Below are 16,752 nucleotides of genomic sequence, written 5' to 3' on the forward strand. Positions count from 1 at the left end.
GGGGCAATATTTACACTGTATTCACTGCAATCAATGTTCCTTAACCGGAGCATCCTAACTTTCCTGTTTGATTAAACCCAAATTATACTGACCTGAAACAGGTGTTGCATATTGAAGGTGGCCTTCTCACTGCTGAGTTACTTGGTCATTAGTAGAGTTGGGTAACGAGCTTAAGGTATTCAAATTTTGTACCTTTACTCTATTTTAGCACTGCTTTTCAGCAATGTGATTTTAAGTTTTGTTCCTGAGCACCGTATTTAAATGGCCATTTAGCATTCAGAATACATTCCTTTTGGTAAAACAGAATTTTGTTAACATTGAAAACTCTGCTGTGAAACACACATGGTATCGTGCTTGACTTTAATGACCTTGGTTTATAATCTGTTCTAGGATAGCACATCTACAGTTGCTGATGGACTTTATCAAGATACATTTATGAAAAGCTTTAAAATGAGCACTTACTTAGTGGCCTTTGTTGTTGCTGATTTGACGAATGTCAGCTGCAATGCAAGAGATGGAACTCTGGTAAGTCCCATTTTTCAAAAAACCTATCGCTAATGTAAGTAAGGCTGTTTTTAATATCCATTCCCATTTCTTCAGAGAAGATGGGAATGATTCTTGTTAAAATCATTGAAATTGTGCTCCTTGTCTTCCCAACTTGACTTTGGGAATTTCAAAAAGCTAACTAACAATGACAAAGTATTAGATGCTCTTGATCATAATCAGCAGTATATATAATTTGAATTGATTACAAAAATGGTGCTGGTCGTGTTTATCATGGTGGTTGAGATCCCAAAAGGGAAGATATTTATAAGTACTGGGCACCATAAACACACGAGATTCTGCAGATGCTGGAAATCTTAAGCAACACGTGTAAAATACAGAAAGAACTTGGTAACTTGGGCAGCATCGATGGAGGGGAATAAACAGTTGATGTTTTGGGCCAAGATCCTTCATCAGGACTAGAAAGGAAGGGGGAAGAAGCCAGAAAAAAAAACTGGGATGAGGGGCAGGAGTACAACCTGGAAGGTAATAGGTAAAACTAGATGAAGGGGAATATGGGTTAGTAGAGAGGGGTATGAGGTAAAAAGCTAGGAGGTGCTAGGTGGAAGAAGTAGCAATCTGATAGTGGAGCTTGGAAGAAATGGAAGGAGGAAGGAAACCAGAAGGAAGTGATGGGCATTTGAGGAGAAGAGAAGGTGTGAGAGATGAACCAGGAAGAGGAATGATGTAGATTGGAGTAAGGCTTCATTGAGCACCATCTGCCACGAGGTGCGATTTCATGGCTACCCACCAATTAGTCTTCCCTTCCTCATTTTGACATGTCAGTCCATGGCCTCCTCCACTGCCATGATGAGGCCACACCCAGGTTGGAGAAGCTGTCAGTGTAGCCTCTAACCTGATGGCATGAACATAGATTTCTCTAACTTCTGGTAATTTCTCTGCTCTTTCCCTTCTTTCATTCACATTACCGATTCTGGTTATCCTCTCAGCACTTCTTTGACCAGCTCAGTTCCTCCAGTATTTTCTGTGTGTTGCCCTTGGCACTCTGTACCTTTTGCATGCTGCACCCTTTACCTTGTTATTGTCTAATCCTGCAGAAGGAGAATTAAGCTTGCCAGCTGGTCTGTTTTGGATTCTATCACCCATTTGTCTTTGCTTTAGCGATGATGCAGAGTAAGCATTCCAACGTGCTCTGGCTTGAGCCTTGAGGATAATGGAAAGATTTAGAGGGATTAGGAGAGAAAAATCCAGACAACAGCTGCTCTTTTCCTCACTGTTTAATTATTGGTCAAGGTGGTCTGTTGAAAAGTGGATTCCCATGATATTACTGTAAGGGGAATTGGAGGTTAATGTTCAAAGTAAATTTATTATCAAGATACATGTCACCATATACAACCCTGAGATTTATTTTCTTGTAGGCATACACAATATATCCAAAGAGGGATGTTAGATCTTTTGTTCGAAGTGCTTAGAAACCTGTTACTTATGTTGTCATGTTGTGTCTATGCAACTACATATCAATAAAATAAAAGCCAGTCCACAGGAGATTACTTTAATTGCTGTATTCATATTGGAGAGGGAGGGAGAGAGAGAGAGAGAGGAACAATGTGCATGTGTAGACAACAGCGCAGGTGTAGACAACAGATCAATACGTAGTGCTAATGAGGGGGTCATTGCTCTAAAAAAAAAATGTATCCATACACTACACTTCCTCCCCTTTTTAGATTAATGCAACATAAAACTGTGTATGTACAAAACATTCAATTTCCCTTTCATAAACCCAAATTCCAAATAAATGTGCTTTCACAATAACAGTCCATAACAACTTTGCAGTTCTAAAGGTTCAGGCTACATCCACACTAGACTGGATAATTTTGAAAATGCTGGTTTCGCGTAAAAACGATAGGCGTCCACACTATGCGTTTTTGAAAATATCTCTATCCACACTGAAACGGAGATTTCGGTGAATGTCCTCCTACTGCACATGTGCAGGACACATGTACCAAAAACAAGCAACACGTTTGGTGTTGAATCTTGACATAAAAGTGCACGTTTGTGTAGTTACAGACTAGAAAAACTTAAAATGATGGACAGCTATTGGCTCTCGCGCAGGAGAACTTAAAACTTAAAAAAAACAAATACTGGAGCGTACGGCGGCAACCGACGGAGTTCACGGACAGATTGACCCGGCTGACAACGAACCTTGAAAAACTGACTAACTCTGTTGCATGAATAAAGCACCTTGTTAAATGCGTAAAACATGTCTGCATCAGTGTTATTTTGTATTTCCATACAATGTTACATTAGGTTGTTACCCATCTATTGTCAGAGAAGTACTTGCATAAATAGGTAAACCACCTTCATACAAGCAAGGATAGAAAACAGGGCAAAGTGAGTATAGTTATTTATTCAGTAAGTTATAGGTCAAAGTATTTGGTGAGTACATTTCTAACTCTTCTGGCTTCAGTCTCGTTGCCGTCTGTTCTGAAATTGTTAGGTTGCGTTCAAGAAAACAATGAAATAGTGCACTACCGTCTGATAGTGTTTTCAAAAATCTCTGGTTACCTCGTCCACACTGATCTGCCCGAGCAGCGTTTTCAAAAATATCCACCTTGGAAAGCGTTTTTGAAAAGCTCTGGTTTCAGGAGATGAAAACGCCGTTTTAGTGTGGATGGAGGGTAAAAACGAAGAGAAAAAGCTTCAGTTACGGATTTATCCAGCGTAGTGTGGATGTAGCAGTCTTTTGGGTGGTGCTCTGTTTCTTTCAGGATAGCACCTCTGAACCTATGGAGTGGCATCGGGTCTGGTTGGTGTCTTGTTTAAGACAATGATCTCTGTTTCCTGTTTCACATTCCTGTCACTGATATGATCATCACTGAGAAGTAATTCCAGTGATTATAATAAGTCCATCTTGTTGAATGCAGTCTACACAGTTGTGTTCTTCAGTTAAGTCTCCGGTATCTGGTCCACATGACATCTCCATGTCTGATCTCCAGCTTCCACTGTGTACATCGGTGGTCCAGTTCTGGAAGCTGTCCTAGTGGTGGTCTTGTCTTCTCGGTAATCATGCGCTAGGATGTCCTGTCCACTCTCAAAGCTCCTTGCTGCTTCACTTGGCAACTGACTGAACTATTTATTGTGTTCTTCCCTCTAAAGACCTGGTTTCATGAGGTCTATGTGAGATCACAGATCCCTGCTCATGAACAGCATTGCAAGTGTTTGATTTGTCTTCACATGAACAGAGTTCCGATACACAAACAGGATGTTGTCCATCTTGTACTATAGCAAAATGTCCTCCTTATCCATTGCTTTAATGGACTCCTTGAATGCTTGGATAAACTTTTAAGCTAACCCATTCATTGCTGGTAAATGAGGAGCTGACTTGAAATGTCTGATGCCATTTTTTTTTTCATGAAAAGTTGGAATTCTTCTGATGTATATTGTCAGTTAAGTAGAAAAGCAAATTATGCAGAAGATACATAGTCTACAGAGAAATGTAGATAGGTTAAATGAGTGGGCAAGGGACTGGCAGATGGAGTACAATGTTGATAAATGCACAGTCATCCACTTTGGAAGGAAAAATGAAAGAGCAGATTATTATTTAAATGATTAAAAAATTGCAGCATGCTGCTGTTCAGAGGGACTTGGGAGTACTTGTGCATGAAACACAAAAGGTTGGTTTGCAGGTGCAGCAGGCTATCAAGAAAGCAAATAGAATGCTGGCTTTCATTGCTAGAGGGATTGAATTTAAGGGCAGGGAGGTTATGCTATAACTGTACAGGGTACTGCTGAGGCTGTACCTGGAGTACTGCATGTAGGTCTCCTTACTTGAGAAAGGATATACTGGCTTTGGAGGTGGTGCAGAGGAGGTTCACCAAGTTGATCCCAGAAATGAGGGATTTGGACTATGAGGAGAGATTGAGTTGCCTCGGACTCTACTCGCTGGAATTCAGAAGATGAGAGGGGATCTTATAACCCAGGAAATTATAGATTGGTGAGTCTTCAGTGGTTGGTAAGTTTTTAGAGAAGATCTTGAGAGGCAGGATTTATGAACATTTGGAGAGGCATAATATGATTAAGAATAGTCAGCATGGCTTTGGCAAAGGCAGGTCATGCCTTACGAGCCTGATAGAATTTTTTGAGGTTGTGACTAAACACATTGATGAAGGTAGAGCAGTAGATGCAGTGTATATGGATTTTAGCAAGGCATTTGTCAAGGTGCCCCATGCAAGGCTTATTGAGAAAGTAAAGAGGCATGGGATCCAAGAGGACACTGCTTTGTGGATCCAGAACTGGCTTGCGCATAGAAGGCAAACAGTGGTTGTAGATGGGTCATATTCTGCATGCCGGCCAGTGACCAATGGTGTGCCTCAGGGATCTGTTCTGGTACCCCTATACTCTTTGTGATTTTTATAAATGACCTGGGTGAAGAAGTGGAGGGATGGGTCAGTGGATTTACTGAGGACACAAGGATTGGGGGTGTTGTGCTAAAATCCATATGCACTACATTTACCATTCTACCTTCATCAATGAGTTTAGTCACAACCTCAAAAAATTCTATCAGGCTTGTAAGGCATGACCTCCTTTTGACAAAGCCATGCTGACTATTCCTAATCATATTATATCTCTCCAAATGTTCATAAATCCTGCCTCTCAGGATCTTCTCCATCAACCACTGAACTAATACTCATTGGTCTATAATTTCCTGGGCCATCTCCACTCCTTTTCTTGAATAAGGGAACAACATCTGCAACCCTCCAATCCACTGGAACCTCTCCCGTCCTCATTGATGATGCAAAGATCATTGCCAGAGGCTCAGCAATCTCCTCCCTCGCTTCCCACAGTAGCCCGTCCATTCCCGGTGACTTATCCAACTTGATGCTTTCCAAAAGCTCCAGCTCATCCTCTTTCTTAATATCTGCATGCTCAAGCTTTTCAGTTCACTGCAAGTCATCCCTACAATCACCAAGATCCTTTTCTGTAGTGAATACTGAAGCAAAGTATTCATTATGTACCTCCACTATTTCCTCCGGTTCCATACACACTTTTCCATTGTCACACTTGATTGGTCCTATTCTCTCACGTCTTATCCTCTTGCTCTTCACATACTTGTAGAATGCCTTGGGATCTTCCTTAATCCTGTCCACCAAGACCTTCTCATAGCCCTTTCTGGCTCTCCTAATTTCATTCTTAAGCTCCTTCCTGCTAGCCTTATAATCTTCTAGATTCCTATCATTACCTAGTTTGTTTGTTTGGTTTTTTTTTTAGCCTTTTGTAAGCTCTTCTTCTTGACTAGATTTACAACAGACTTTGTACACCATGGATCTTGTACCCTACCATCCTTTTCATGTCTCATTGGAACATAACTACTCAGAACCCAATGCAAATATCCTCCCAACATTTGCCATATTTCTTCCATATGTTTCCCTGAGAACATCTGTTTCCAATTTATGCTTCCAAGTTCCTGCATGATAGCCTCATATTTCCCCTTACTCCAGTTAACCATTTCCCTAACTTGTCTGTTCCTATCCCTCTCCAATGTTATGGTAAAGGAGATAGAATTGTGATCACTATCTCCAAAATGCTCTCCCACTGAGGGACCTGACACCTGATTTCCCAATGCCAGATCAAGTACAGCCTCTCCTCTTGTAGGATTATCTACATACTGTGTCAAGAAACCTTCCTGAACACTCATAACAAACTCAATATTTGGTAAATTAAAATCTCCCACCACAACAACCCTGTTATTATTACTCCTTTCCAGAATCTGTCTCCCTATCTGCTCCTCGATGTCCCTGTTTCTATTGGGTGATCTGTATAAAAAAAAACACCCAGTAGAGTTATTGGCCCCTTCCTGTTCCTAACTTGCACCCACAGAGACTCTGTAGATAACTCCTCCATGACTTCCTCCTTTTCTGCAGCTGTGACCCTATCTCTGATCAACAGTGCTGCGCCCCCACCTCTTTTGCCTCCCTCCCTATCCTTTCTGAAACATCTGAAGCCTGGCATTTGAAGTAGCCATTGCTGCCCATTTGGTATTTTCATTGGGACTCCACTTTAATGTTAGGCTCTCTTGCTAGACTCTTCTGAGTTCGAGGCTGTAGAATTCATTCACACTCTTTTCTGTCAGCTGTCTAGCTATCCTCCATCATGCTTGGCTTAATGTGGGAGAACTGCAGAATTTATCTGATTTTGTTGATTGTCTGCATTGGTTTCTGTGCTTTGTGATATTTGAAAACTTATTCTTGTAGAAATTTGCTTGAGTGTTTAGCGACATACCAAATCACTTCAAGTTCCTAATGAAGTATAGCCACTGGCGAGCCTTCATCATGATTGCATCATTATGGTGGGCCTCTGAGATGCTGACACACAAGACTTCAAACTCCTCTGCCTTATCACCACTGACCCCTCAATGAGTATTTATTTGCGTGTGTTCGCTTGGCTTTCCCTTCCTGAAGTCTGCAGTCAGTTCTTTGATCATACTGACATTGAGTGCAAGGTTGTTAACGTGACACTCCTCAACCAGTTGATCTATTTCAATCCTCTTTGCGTCTTCACCACGATATGTTAAATTATTGCTCTGTTGTTACTACTTGTGGTACATACGAACTTGGGGGAACTCCACTGATTCATATTTAAGCGATTATTTTCAGTGTAATAACTTAACGGTTTTACAATAATTCTTATCACATTGAATTTGGCTAGGTGTCGGTGTATGCTGTTCCTGGAAAGAGAGATCAAATGAAGTATCCATTAGAAGTAGCAAAGAAACTTCTGAACTTTTTTGAGAGCTTCTTCAATATATCTTACTCCTTAAAGAAGCTAGGTAAGAATGTTTTATGATAATGCCTTGTTAAGATGCTTGACGTTGACTGTAATGGTGAGAGTTTAGGAGTGTAGCACATTCTGCCTCTGATGAAAAGCCTATCAATCTTGTTCAGGTTTTAGTTGACTTACTCTTTTTAAAAAGTATTTTATGTTTGCATGCCAAAAAGGTTTAGTAAAATTCTGAATGTGGTTGACTCAGGAATCGGATGCTGGATTGAGAATCTCTGGACTCTTGGATGTTCATTCAATTAATTGTAATTAAAAACCAATGAGAAACAAAGGTCCAGTTTATTAAAGGAGGCATGGGAATTCGCAGTCAGTGAGCTTGAACATTAGAATTTAGTAAAAGCAATAATTTACTATTCTCTGCCCTTGCACTGAAGGAAAAACTCAGACCAGAATGAATGCAAGTCAGCAGAATATAGACAAAATCACAGTAATGAGTATTTTGTATTCATTGAGTAATATCATTTAAGTTCATGAGTTGAGGTATTATAAAATGACTAATGCCCTTGCTTTCTATGATTACTTTTGCGTGTACATACAGTGATTGCCGACAAAGCTTGGTCCCAGAGCAATTGTTTCACCTCTGCAATAGACAACTTGCTGACAAAAGATCAGTCGTCTGTTCTCTTTTTTAACCATTGAATGTAAATATGATTTGGGCTTCGTGATTAATTTCTGCATGCTTGAAAATGCTTTAACCTCAACAAGGAAGCTGCTTCCACAGTGTTGCTCCAATTTCTCCTAATAGTCTGTGAGCCAGGATCCCAAATTTGGGCCACCGGTACCATCTGTGGGGAATAATTCTTATAGTGAATTTTGGCAAGGTATCCACCCCTAGTGCTAGAAAATATGTGGTAGCATTTCAGCGGTGGTAGCTTTCTGTGTTCTGTGTGGGAAGATCAAATCATTCTTAGACCATGTGAACAACATGGCCAGTGACTTGAACCAACAGAAGTTGAACAATCTGCTGCAAAGTCCAATCTTAGCTGAGCTGATAACACTGCGGACAGACTTTCTGGAGCACCTCCGTCACAACAATGGAGAGCTATCTGCATTCTGGATATTATACATTGACATGGTAGAGAATGTAGTACTTGAGCTTCTGCTTGCCTCTCATGAAGGGGACTGGGAGTTGCACTTGGCCATGCTGTAAGAACCACGATCCCTTTCTAATCCCCTTGGACAATTGCCCTGGGCCCTGTCCACACTAGAAGTTATTGCTGAGAAAGACAAATAAAGCTACTTCAGCCACAACCTTGCAGAAAAATGTAGCAGTAGAAGAGCAACTCCCAGGAAATTCTGTTACAGTGGTTGATGGAATGAACTTGGTCCAACGAGTGAAAGGTGATCAAGTTACTTTCAGAGATGTTGCCACAGTAATTCTGGGTATGGCTCTGAAGGAAGGCAGTCGGAGTAGCAGAATAGATGTTGTGTTCGACACATACAAGGAGAGAACTATCTAGAATGGTGAAAGATCTCTACGGGGTGAAGAGACTGGTCATGAGTTGCAAGGTATCACTGGCACACAGATGGTGAGGCAGTGGAGGAGCTTCCTGACCAAAGTCTGTAACAAAAATAGTCTCATTAGCTTCATAGTCCATGAATGGAGGAAGGCGGAGTACAGAGCAAAGCTACAGGAGAAGATTCTGTATGCAACTGTGAATGACAAATGTTACAGAATCACATCTCAAGACAGTGAGGAGGTGTCAGCTCCTCAGTGTCAACAAGAAGAAGCAGGTAGCCGCCTACCTCTCCATGCTGCCCATGCCACGAGAGGGATACCAGTATGTAGTGATCTGCTCAGAAGATACAGATGTCTTTATCATGTCTTTAGCATTTTGTGACAAGATTGAGGCCCCATTGTTCCAGAAGTGTGGCACTAGAACCAGTACAAGGCTTGTAGACATCAGGAAGGTTGCTGCCACTGTTGGCATAGAGGTCTGTAGGGCTCTCATCGGGTTGCACGCATATACAGGATGTGACACTCTAAGCGCTTTTGCAGACAAAGGGAAGACAAGTGCCCTAAAACTTCTGACCAGCAACAGGGAAACTCAGGACACATTCTTAGAGTTGGGTCAGGAATGGGACCTCTCCCCAGAACTGATGGACAAACTGGTGGCATTTACATGTCTCCTGCATGCCCCAGAAGCATTGACCTCCAAGGTCAGTGAGCTCAGGTATCACATTTTCTGGTCAAAATAGGTGAAATGGAAAGTCATCAATTCCCATCAAGCAAGGACTGCTTAAAAAAACATGCACAGTGAGCCAACTACCAGGCTGGTATATGGAGAAGATATTTGGAGAAGGACCCACAAGTGCCAAGCCCTGTTGGCAGAGGATGGAAAATGGAGAGGGGAGAGGAAGCTGAACAGTTGGTGGTGCACTGGATGGAAGGCCAGCCAGCACCTGATGCCGTCCTGGATCTATTGGCCTGTAACTGTCCACAAAAATGTTCCTTCCCAAGATGTATGTGTGTTGCAAATGGCCTCAGGTGTACGGACATGTGTAGACTGGCAGACTGTGAGAACCAGGAATCCACCTCAGAGAATGTGGAAAGTTCAGATGAAGATGTGGAAGACTTGGAAAATTATTATGATTATTAATAGGTTATGAAAGTATGGAAAGCAGTCTTTGATTAAATATATTCATTTTACAACCAAGTGGGGCCTAGGCTATGGCTGTGCAGAACCCCACATTTGAATTATTGTACTGTAATTCTATATGAGTGTTGGCGTGTGGCCCAGTGGATAAGGCATCTGACTAGTAACCTGAAGGTCACTGGTTCGAGCCTCAGCTGAGGCAGCGTATTTGTGTCCTTGAGCAAGGCACTTAACAACACATTGCTGTGACGACACCGGTGCCAAGCTGCATGGGTCCTAGCACCCTTCCCTTGGACAACATCAGTGGCGTAGAGAGGGGAAGGCTTGCAGCTTGGGCAACTGCCAGTCTCCCATATAACCCTACCCAGGCCAAGGCACAAATCCTTGGTCTCACGAGACTAACGGATGCCTATAAATTCTATATGCTATGACAAAAGCTTAAGATTGTCTTGATTTGATACAACAATATGGAAAACATCATGACATTGATAAAACTCCAGAAATCTCTCCAAATGAAGTACTTTACCTTTTTTGGGGGGTGGGGTAATATTTTCTGCTGTACTGGTGTTAATATAGAATATATACAGAAAGTGATTACTTATTTGAATTCCTGAATAAATTCTCTACAAATCCATGTGATTATATGTGTCCTAGGTTTTTTATTGACTTTTCCAAAATAAACAACACACAAATATTTTTCTAAAACTGAAATGATTCACTCTACTGAAATTGGGCACTGCACTGCGAGTGCCACCAATGACATAGTTTTCAATGTAGAATTTTATAACAACATTGGATGAAAAGTACTTGAACTCAGCTATCATTGTGACAAATTTCAATGTTGAGGGATTGCTGATGACAAAATACCACTAGGTTGAATATATATGTTGTACTTTATATTGGCCACTTTTCAGAAATGCTTATTTTAGGGTAGTGTTATAAAGTGCATGATAGCACACATAAAGCTACCATAGAAAATATGTGATAGCATATTTTCTAACTCTAGAGAAAGTATACCTTGCCAAAAATCACCATGAGCATTATTTCCCTCAGATGGTACCGACCAACTCTACTGGCTCACGGTCTGTAACATCTGTTACAAACTTTCATAGTTAAAACTGTAACTATACATGGTTGACAAAATAGAACTCTGTCCATTTTGTACTGAAACTAAATAAAATTGAATTCCAAGGAAACGGGTGGTACAGTGAGTGAGATTGTAGCTCTTTCATTCCCATGAGCTCAGTGCAAGTCTGTAGGATGCAAGTCATCATTCTGATAGCTGAAGAAGCACTAACTAAAATTGATCCCTTTCTTAACAAGTAAGTGTTCACAATGGAAAGAATATAAAAGAGATGTACAATAGAGAATCAAATAGCTAAATTATCAACAAGTAGGTTTTGGGGGAAAATATTTTCTAAAGTTTGGGGATTTTGATTTCTTGTTCTACTGTGTTGAGATGCATTACTTTTAATTTGGGAGCTGCTGCAGTATTAATGGTCAATTTGATTAAATTATATTTTGCAGAGAAGCAAACTACACTAGGCATGGCAAGAAGGTCCCAAGTGTTCACATTCTTCTGAAAATTTTAGAACAGAATTTTGATAGCATTGGAACTGATGTATCATTTTAACCTAAGCCTTAAACAGAATGTTGGAAGTATTTTGCAACAGGCCAGACCTCCTGGGGTGGGATTAACAGAGTATAAGCTTATGTTTGTTTGTATTTACTGTATTTTCTTGAGGCACTTATCCTTAACACCTGTGTCCACTCATCAGGATCTGAAACGGGTTTATCAGTGATGCATGTCATGAAATTTGTTGTTTTGCAGCCACAGTACACTTCAATACATAAAAAATTATCATAAATTACAATAAGAAATATTTTTAAAAGATAAGTATTGCAAAATGAGAACAAAATAGTGAGGTAGTATTCATGGATTCATGGACTATTCAGAAATCTGATGGCAGAGGGGAAGAAGCTGTTCACTAAACATTAGTTCATTGATTCATAGAGAAATACAGCGCAGAAACAGGCCCTTTGGCCCATCTAGTCTATGCTGAAACCATTTAAACAACCTATTTCCATCGACTTGCACAGGGTCAATAGTCCTCCATATTCCTACTATCCATTTACCTATCCAAACTTCTCTTAAAATTTGAAATTGAGCTCACGTAAACCACTTGTGCTGGGAGCTCATTCCACACTCAAGTGTGTGTCTTCAGGTTCCTGTACCACCTCACCAATGGTAGAATTGAGAAGAGAGTAAGTCCTCAGTGGTGAGTGTCCTTAATGATAGATGTCACCTTCTTAAGATATGTTAGAGCTGCTCTTGCGCTCTCTCTCATATCCCATGTTCTTTGTTCATGATCAATCCATCTACAGGTAAAACTGGAGCTAGTTACCTACAGTTAGTTGTTCGTGTGTAGTCCTGTAAGAACTCATTTGACAATTTTCCTTGCCCTTGTTCACATTGCGTTAAGTTTAATATGTCTGGAAGCCACCAGATAGGACTGATAGGATTTCTCAGTACCTTTTTACATACTAGCACTTAAAAAGATTGTTTTTGTTTTTTAAAGATGTGGAAGTTTCTGAGGCCTTGTTATGATTCGGTCCATTGCATCAAGTGTCCACTTCTTTCCATTTTGCTTAAAATGTGATGCTGATTTTGGGTGGTTTTGTGATAATTAGACATAATTTGAACAACATGGTGATATCTTCTCGCAAGAGGAAGGGCTTTTAAACCATAGAATGAGCACCTGGTTTCTAGGTAATGAAGAGAGAAAATGGTTTCCAGCAGTATTGTATTCTTGAGGGCTGGAGTCATGTCCAGAAAAGGTCCAGACATGATAGAACATAAAAACTTGCTAGAAGTATTCCAGAAGAAAAGAGGTGGCATAATTTTATTTAATTTCATAAACTATACCCGTAACAGCATCATGTTGGTCTGATTAGCTAGGACACATCAGTGTGGAGTCCTTATCTATGTCCTTGCAGTTGTCAGCAATGTTTATCACTCCCCATTTCCCAATTTACAGGTCATTTCAAAATTCATGTTCTTTTTTGATCAAGAGTTTGAACCTTTATACCCTTCAGTCTGTTAGCGTGCATTACTTGTGCTGAATGTTGTTCTACGTTTTGCTGGAAAATGCCAGGAATGAAATTCAAGTCAAGTCACTTTTATTGTCATTTCGACCATAACTGCTGGTACAGTACATCGTAAAAATGAGACGATGTTTTTTTCAGGACCATGGTGTTACATGACACAGTACAAAACCTAGACTGAACTACGTAAAAAAAAAACACAGAAAAAAACTACACTAAACTACAGACCTACCCAGGACTGCATAAAGTGCATAAAACAGTGCAGGCATTACAATAAATAATAAACAAGACAATCGGGCAGTAAGGAGTCAGTCCAGGCTCTGGGTATTGAGGAGTCTGATAGCTTGGGGGAAGAAACTGTTATAGTCTGGTCATGAGAGCCCGAATGCTTCGGTGCCTTTTCCCAGACAGCAGGAGGGAGAAGAGTTTGTATGATGGGTACGTGGGGTCCTTCATAATGATGTTTGCTTTGCGAATGCAGCGTGTGGTGTAACTGTCTGTAATGGCTGGAAGAGAAATCCTGATGCTCTTCTCAGCTGACCTCACTATCTGCTGCAGGGTCTTGGGATCCGAGATGGTGCAATTTCCAAACCAGGCAGTGATGCAGCTGCTCAGGATACTCTCAATACAACCCCTGTAGAATATGATGAGGATGGGGAGTGGGAGATAGAATTTCCTCCGCCTTTGCAGAAAGTAGAGATGCTGCTGGGCTTTCTTTGCTATAGAGCTGGTGTTGAGGGACCAGGTGAGATTCTCCGTCAGGTGAACACCAAGAAATTTAGTGCTCATAACTAACTCTACTGAGGAGCCGTCGATGTTCAGCGGGTGTGGTCACTCCGTGCCCACCTGAAGTCAACAACCATCTCTTTTTGTTTTGTTCACATTCAGAGACAGGTTGTTAGCTCTGCACCTGTCCATTAGCCGCTGCACCTCCTGTCTGTAAGTTGACTCGTCGTTCTTGCTTTAAGCAAAATGTCAGAAAATATTTCCATCTCATTTAAAAGAATCAACAAAATATTAACACATACGCCATCGATGCAGAGTATGTACTGCCAAGATAAAAGGAAATTGAGCAGAGGAATTTGTGATATTGGAGAGGGTTTAAAGAACCTTGACAAGAATGGAAAGTGAAGTAGATGTACAATTGGTTGGGAGGGGGGGATTACAATTGGTTATAGAAGAAAAACTAAATTAGTCCAGTCAGCAGAGTGAGCACATGGGAGAAATGCAAAGCTAAATTGCAACTATTCCCCACCCACCTGACTTCACCTATCACCTTCTAGCTTGTATTCCCAGCAAATTATTCTGGCTTCTTCCCTCTTCCTTTCCAGTCCCTAATGAAGGGACTAGAGCTGAAATGTCGACTGTTTATTCCTCTCCATTGATGCCGCTTGAATTGCTGAATTCCTCCAACGTTTTGTATGTGCTACTTTATTGCAAGGAATCTGAGTAGTAAGGCAGGTGAACCAATGCTTTTGATAAGCACATGGCAATAGGATATAGTTGCTGTCACAGAGAGATGGCCAAAGGGAGGACAGGACTGGCATGTCAACACTCCAGGTCTAGAATTCTCAAGCAAAGGAGGAGATACCTCTTTTCCATTCTATGGCATTAATGAAGTAGTCCATTTTTAGAGTAACGGGAGAGGATTTCTTGGAAAAAAAGGGCATCTGGGAGACCGTTTCGCTGAACACCTACGCTCTGTCCACCAGAGAAAGCAGGATCTCCCAGTGGCCGCACATCTTAATTCCACGTCCCGTTCCCATTCTGATACGTCTATCCATGGCCTGCTCTACTGTCAAGATGAATCTAAACTCAGGTTGGAGTGTTACTTGTCACGTGACAGTGGTATTGAAGCTATACTGGACTTAAGGTAGCGGTCTTGTGATCATGGAGTGACGTCATTTTCCCGCCTGTAGAGATCATGTGACGTTTTTTTTTACAGGGTATAAAAGGAGGACTCCTCCCTGTGAGGAGGGGCAGTTCGTGGCTGGATTTACCATTTTGACTCCATGCCACTGCGTGGTCCAATATTATGACGCAGTTTGGTTGAAAGATGGAGTTTTATTTAATGCCTAAAGTTTAAAAGGTCATTGCCGGCAGTTTCTTTATAATACTGCCAGTTAAAAATCAGTGGAGAGTGAAGATCGGAGTTCGGGAGCTAAAAGATCGAGGAAAGTCGATTTCGACGGTGAAACAGGTTCGACCTTGTTTGATCCTCATTCGGAAGGAATTCGTTGGCTGTCCCTATGGTAACCCCTGCAAATGGTAACAGAAAGGGTTTGGGTACAGTTTTGTAAAGGAAAGGTCAGTGCCTTTAAGCCGTTTCATTTTCATCTTCATAAATTCTCCGGGGAAAAGTATAGTTCGACTGGGAACCACAACAACACGACGTGAAAGAGAATTTAAATCGTCTAAAAAGACTCTCCTTTAATGGACTGTAAGCATTTTGAACTTTTGCAGTACTACTTTGAAGAACTTTTTGCAACATTGCTTTAAGAACTGTTTTCGCTTTATTCCTTTAAGAACTGTTTAAGCTGCCGCACAGCAGCTGATTTCCGGTTACGTTAGTTGTTTGTTTACTTTTGGGGGTTTGTTTTTCAGTGTTTAATAAATGTTTTGTTTGTTATAAAAAACCCTGTCTCACTCATGTATTTATTGTTGCTGAATCCGTAATAAGAGGAACAACACCTTATATACCGGCTGGGTAGCCTCCAACCTGATGGCACGAACGTTGACTTCTCTAACTTCCATTAATGCCCCTCCTCCCCTTCTTACCCCATCCCTGATTTATTTATTTTCCCCCCTCCCCCTTTTTTCTCTTTCTCTGCCCATCACTCTGCCTGTTCTCTATCTCCCTCTGGTACTCCCCCCCCCCCTTTCTTTAACCCTAGGCCTCCCATCCCATGATCCTTCCCCTTCTCCAGCTCTGAAACCCTTCTGCCTATCACCTTTCCAGCTCTTAGCTTCACCCCACCCCCTCCGGTCTTCTCCTATCAGTTCATATTTCCCCCTCCCCCTCCTACTTTCAAATCTCATACTATCTTTTCATTCAGTTAGTCCTGATAAAGGGTCTCAGCCCGAAATGTCAACAGTTCTTCCTCCTATAGATGCTGCCTGGCCTGCTGTGTTCCACCAGTATTTTGTGTCTGTGACATGGGTGCAGCTTTGTCTTTTAGTTTCATGGTAGTTACAAAAATAAAGATAGATAGAAACTAAGGTCGTGCATTGGAGGAAGACTTATTTTGACATCTTGATACAGGACCTGACACGAGTAGATTGGGAACCACTACTTGTAATTAAGTCTACATCTGATTTGTAGGATTCATTCACAAATGAAATAGTGAGTTTAATGCTGATCAGTTCTAAAAGGTGAAAGGTAAGGGTAAGGAGTCATAGATGACAGGAGGTGACAAGAGTTTGATGGGAGAGAAATATAAGGAATCATATAAGGTGAGTGGGGGAGAGTTTTTAAGTGAGGGGGATGTCTAATGTATGTTTTTTTTTACACACAGTGGATGCCTGGGATGCACTGCCAGGGGTGAAGATAGAGGCTGAAACAATAGGGATGTTTAAAAGACTCTTGGATAGATGGATGTCAGAAAAAATGATATGGTGTGTGAAGATGGGATAGGTTAGATTGATCATGGAATTGGTCTGTATCAGTTGGTGCAACATTGTGGGTCAAAGGAACCATTCTGTGTTGTAC

The 16,752-nt window shown here is 41.2% G+C and overlaps 1 protein-coding gene across 4 annotated transcripts in view; it reads left to right on the forward strand.

Moving 5' to 3' along the window:
- LOC132393954 (leucyl-cystinyl aminopeptidase-like) overlaps window positions 1–16,752 on the forward strand; it is a 95,947-nt gene that overhangs the window by 28,931 nt on the left and 50,264 nt on the right. For all 4 annotated transcript variants that reach the window (XM_059969449.1, XM_059969447.1, XM_059969448.1 and 1 more), the window contains 2 exons: window positions 391–525; window positions 7,210–7,330. In XM_059969449.1, coding sequence (XP_059825432.1) covers window positions 391–525; window positions 7,210–7,330 — 256 coding nt within the window. The remainder of the gene's footprint in view (window positions 1–390; window positions 526–7,209; window positions 7,331–16,752) is intronic.

Source organism: Hypanus sabinus, chromosome 5 (assembly GCF_030144855.1).
Source record: "Hypanus sabinus isolate sHypSab1 chromosome 5, sHypSab1.hap1, whole genome shotgun sequence".
NCBI lineage: Eukaryota > Metazoa > Chordata > Chondrichthyes > Myliobatiformes > Dasyatidae > Hypanus > Hypanus sabinus.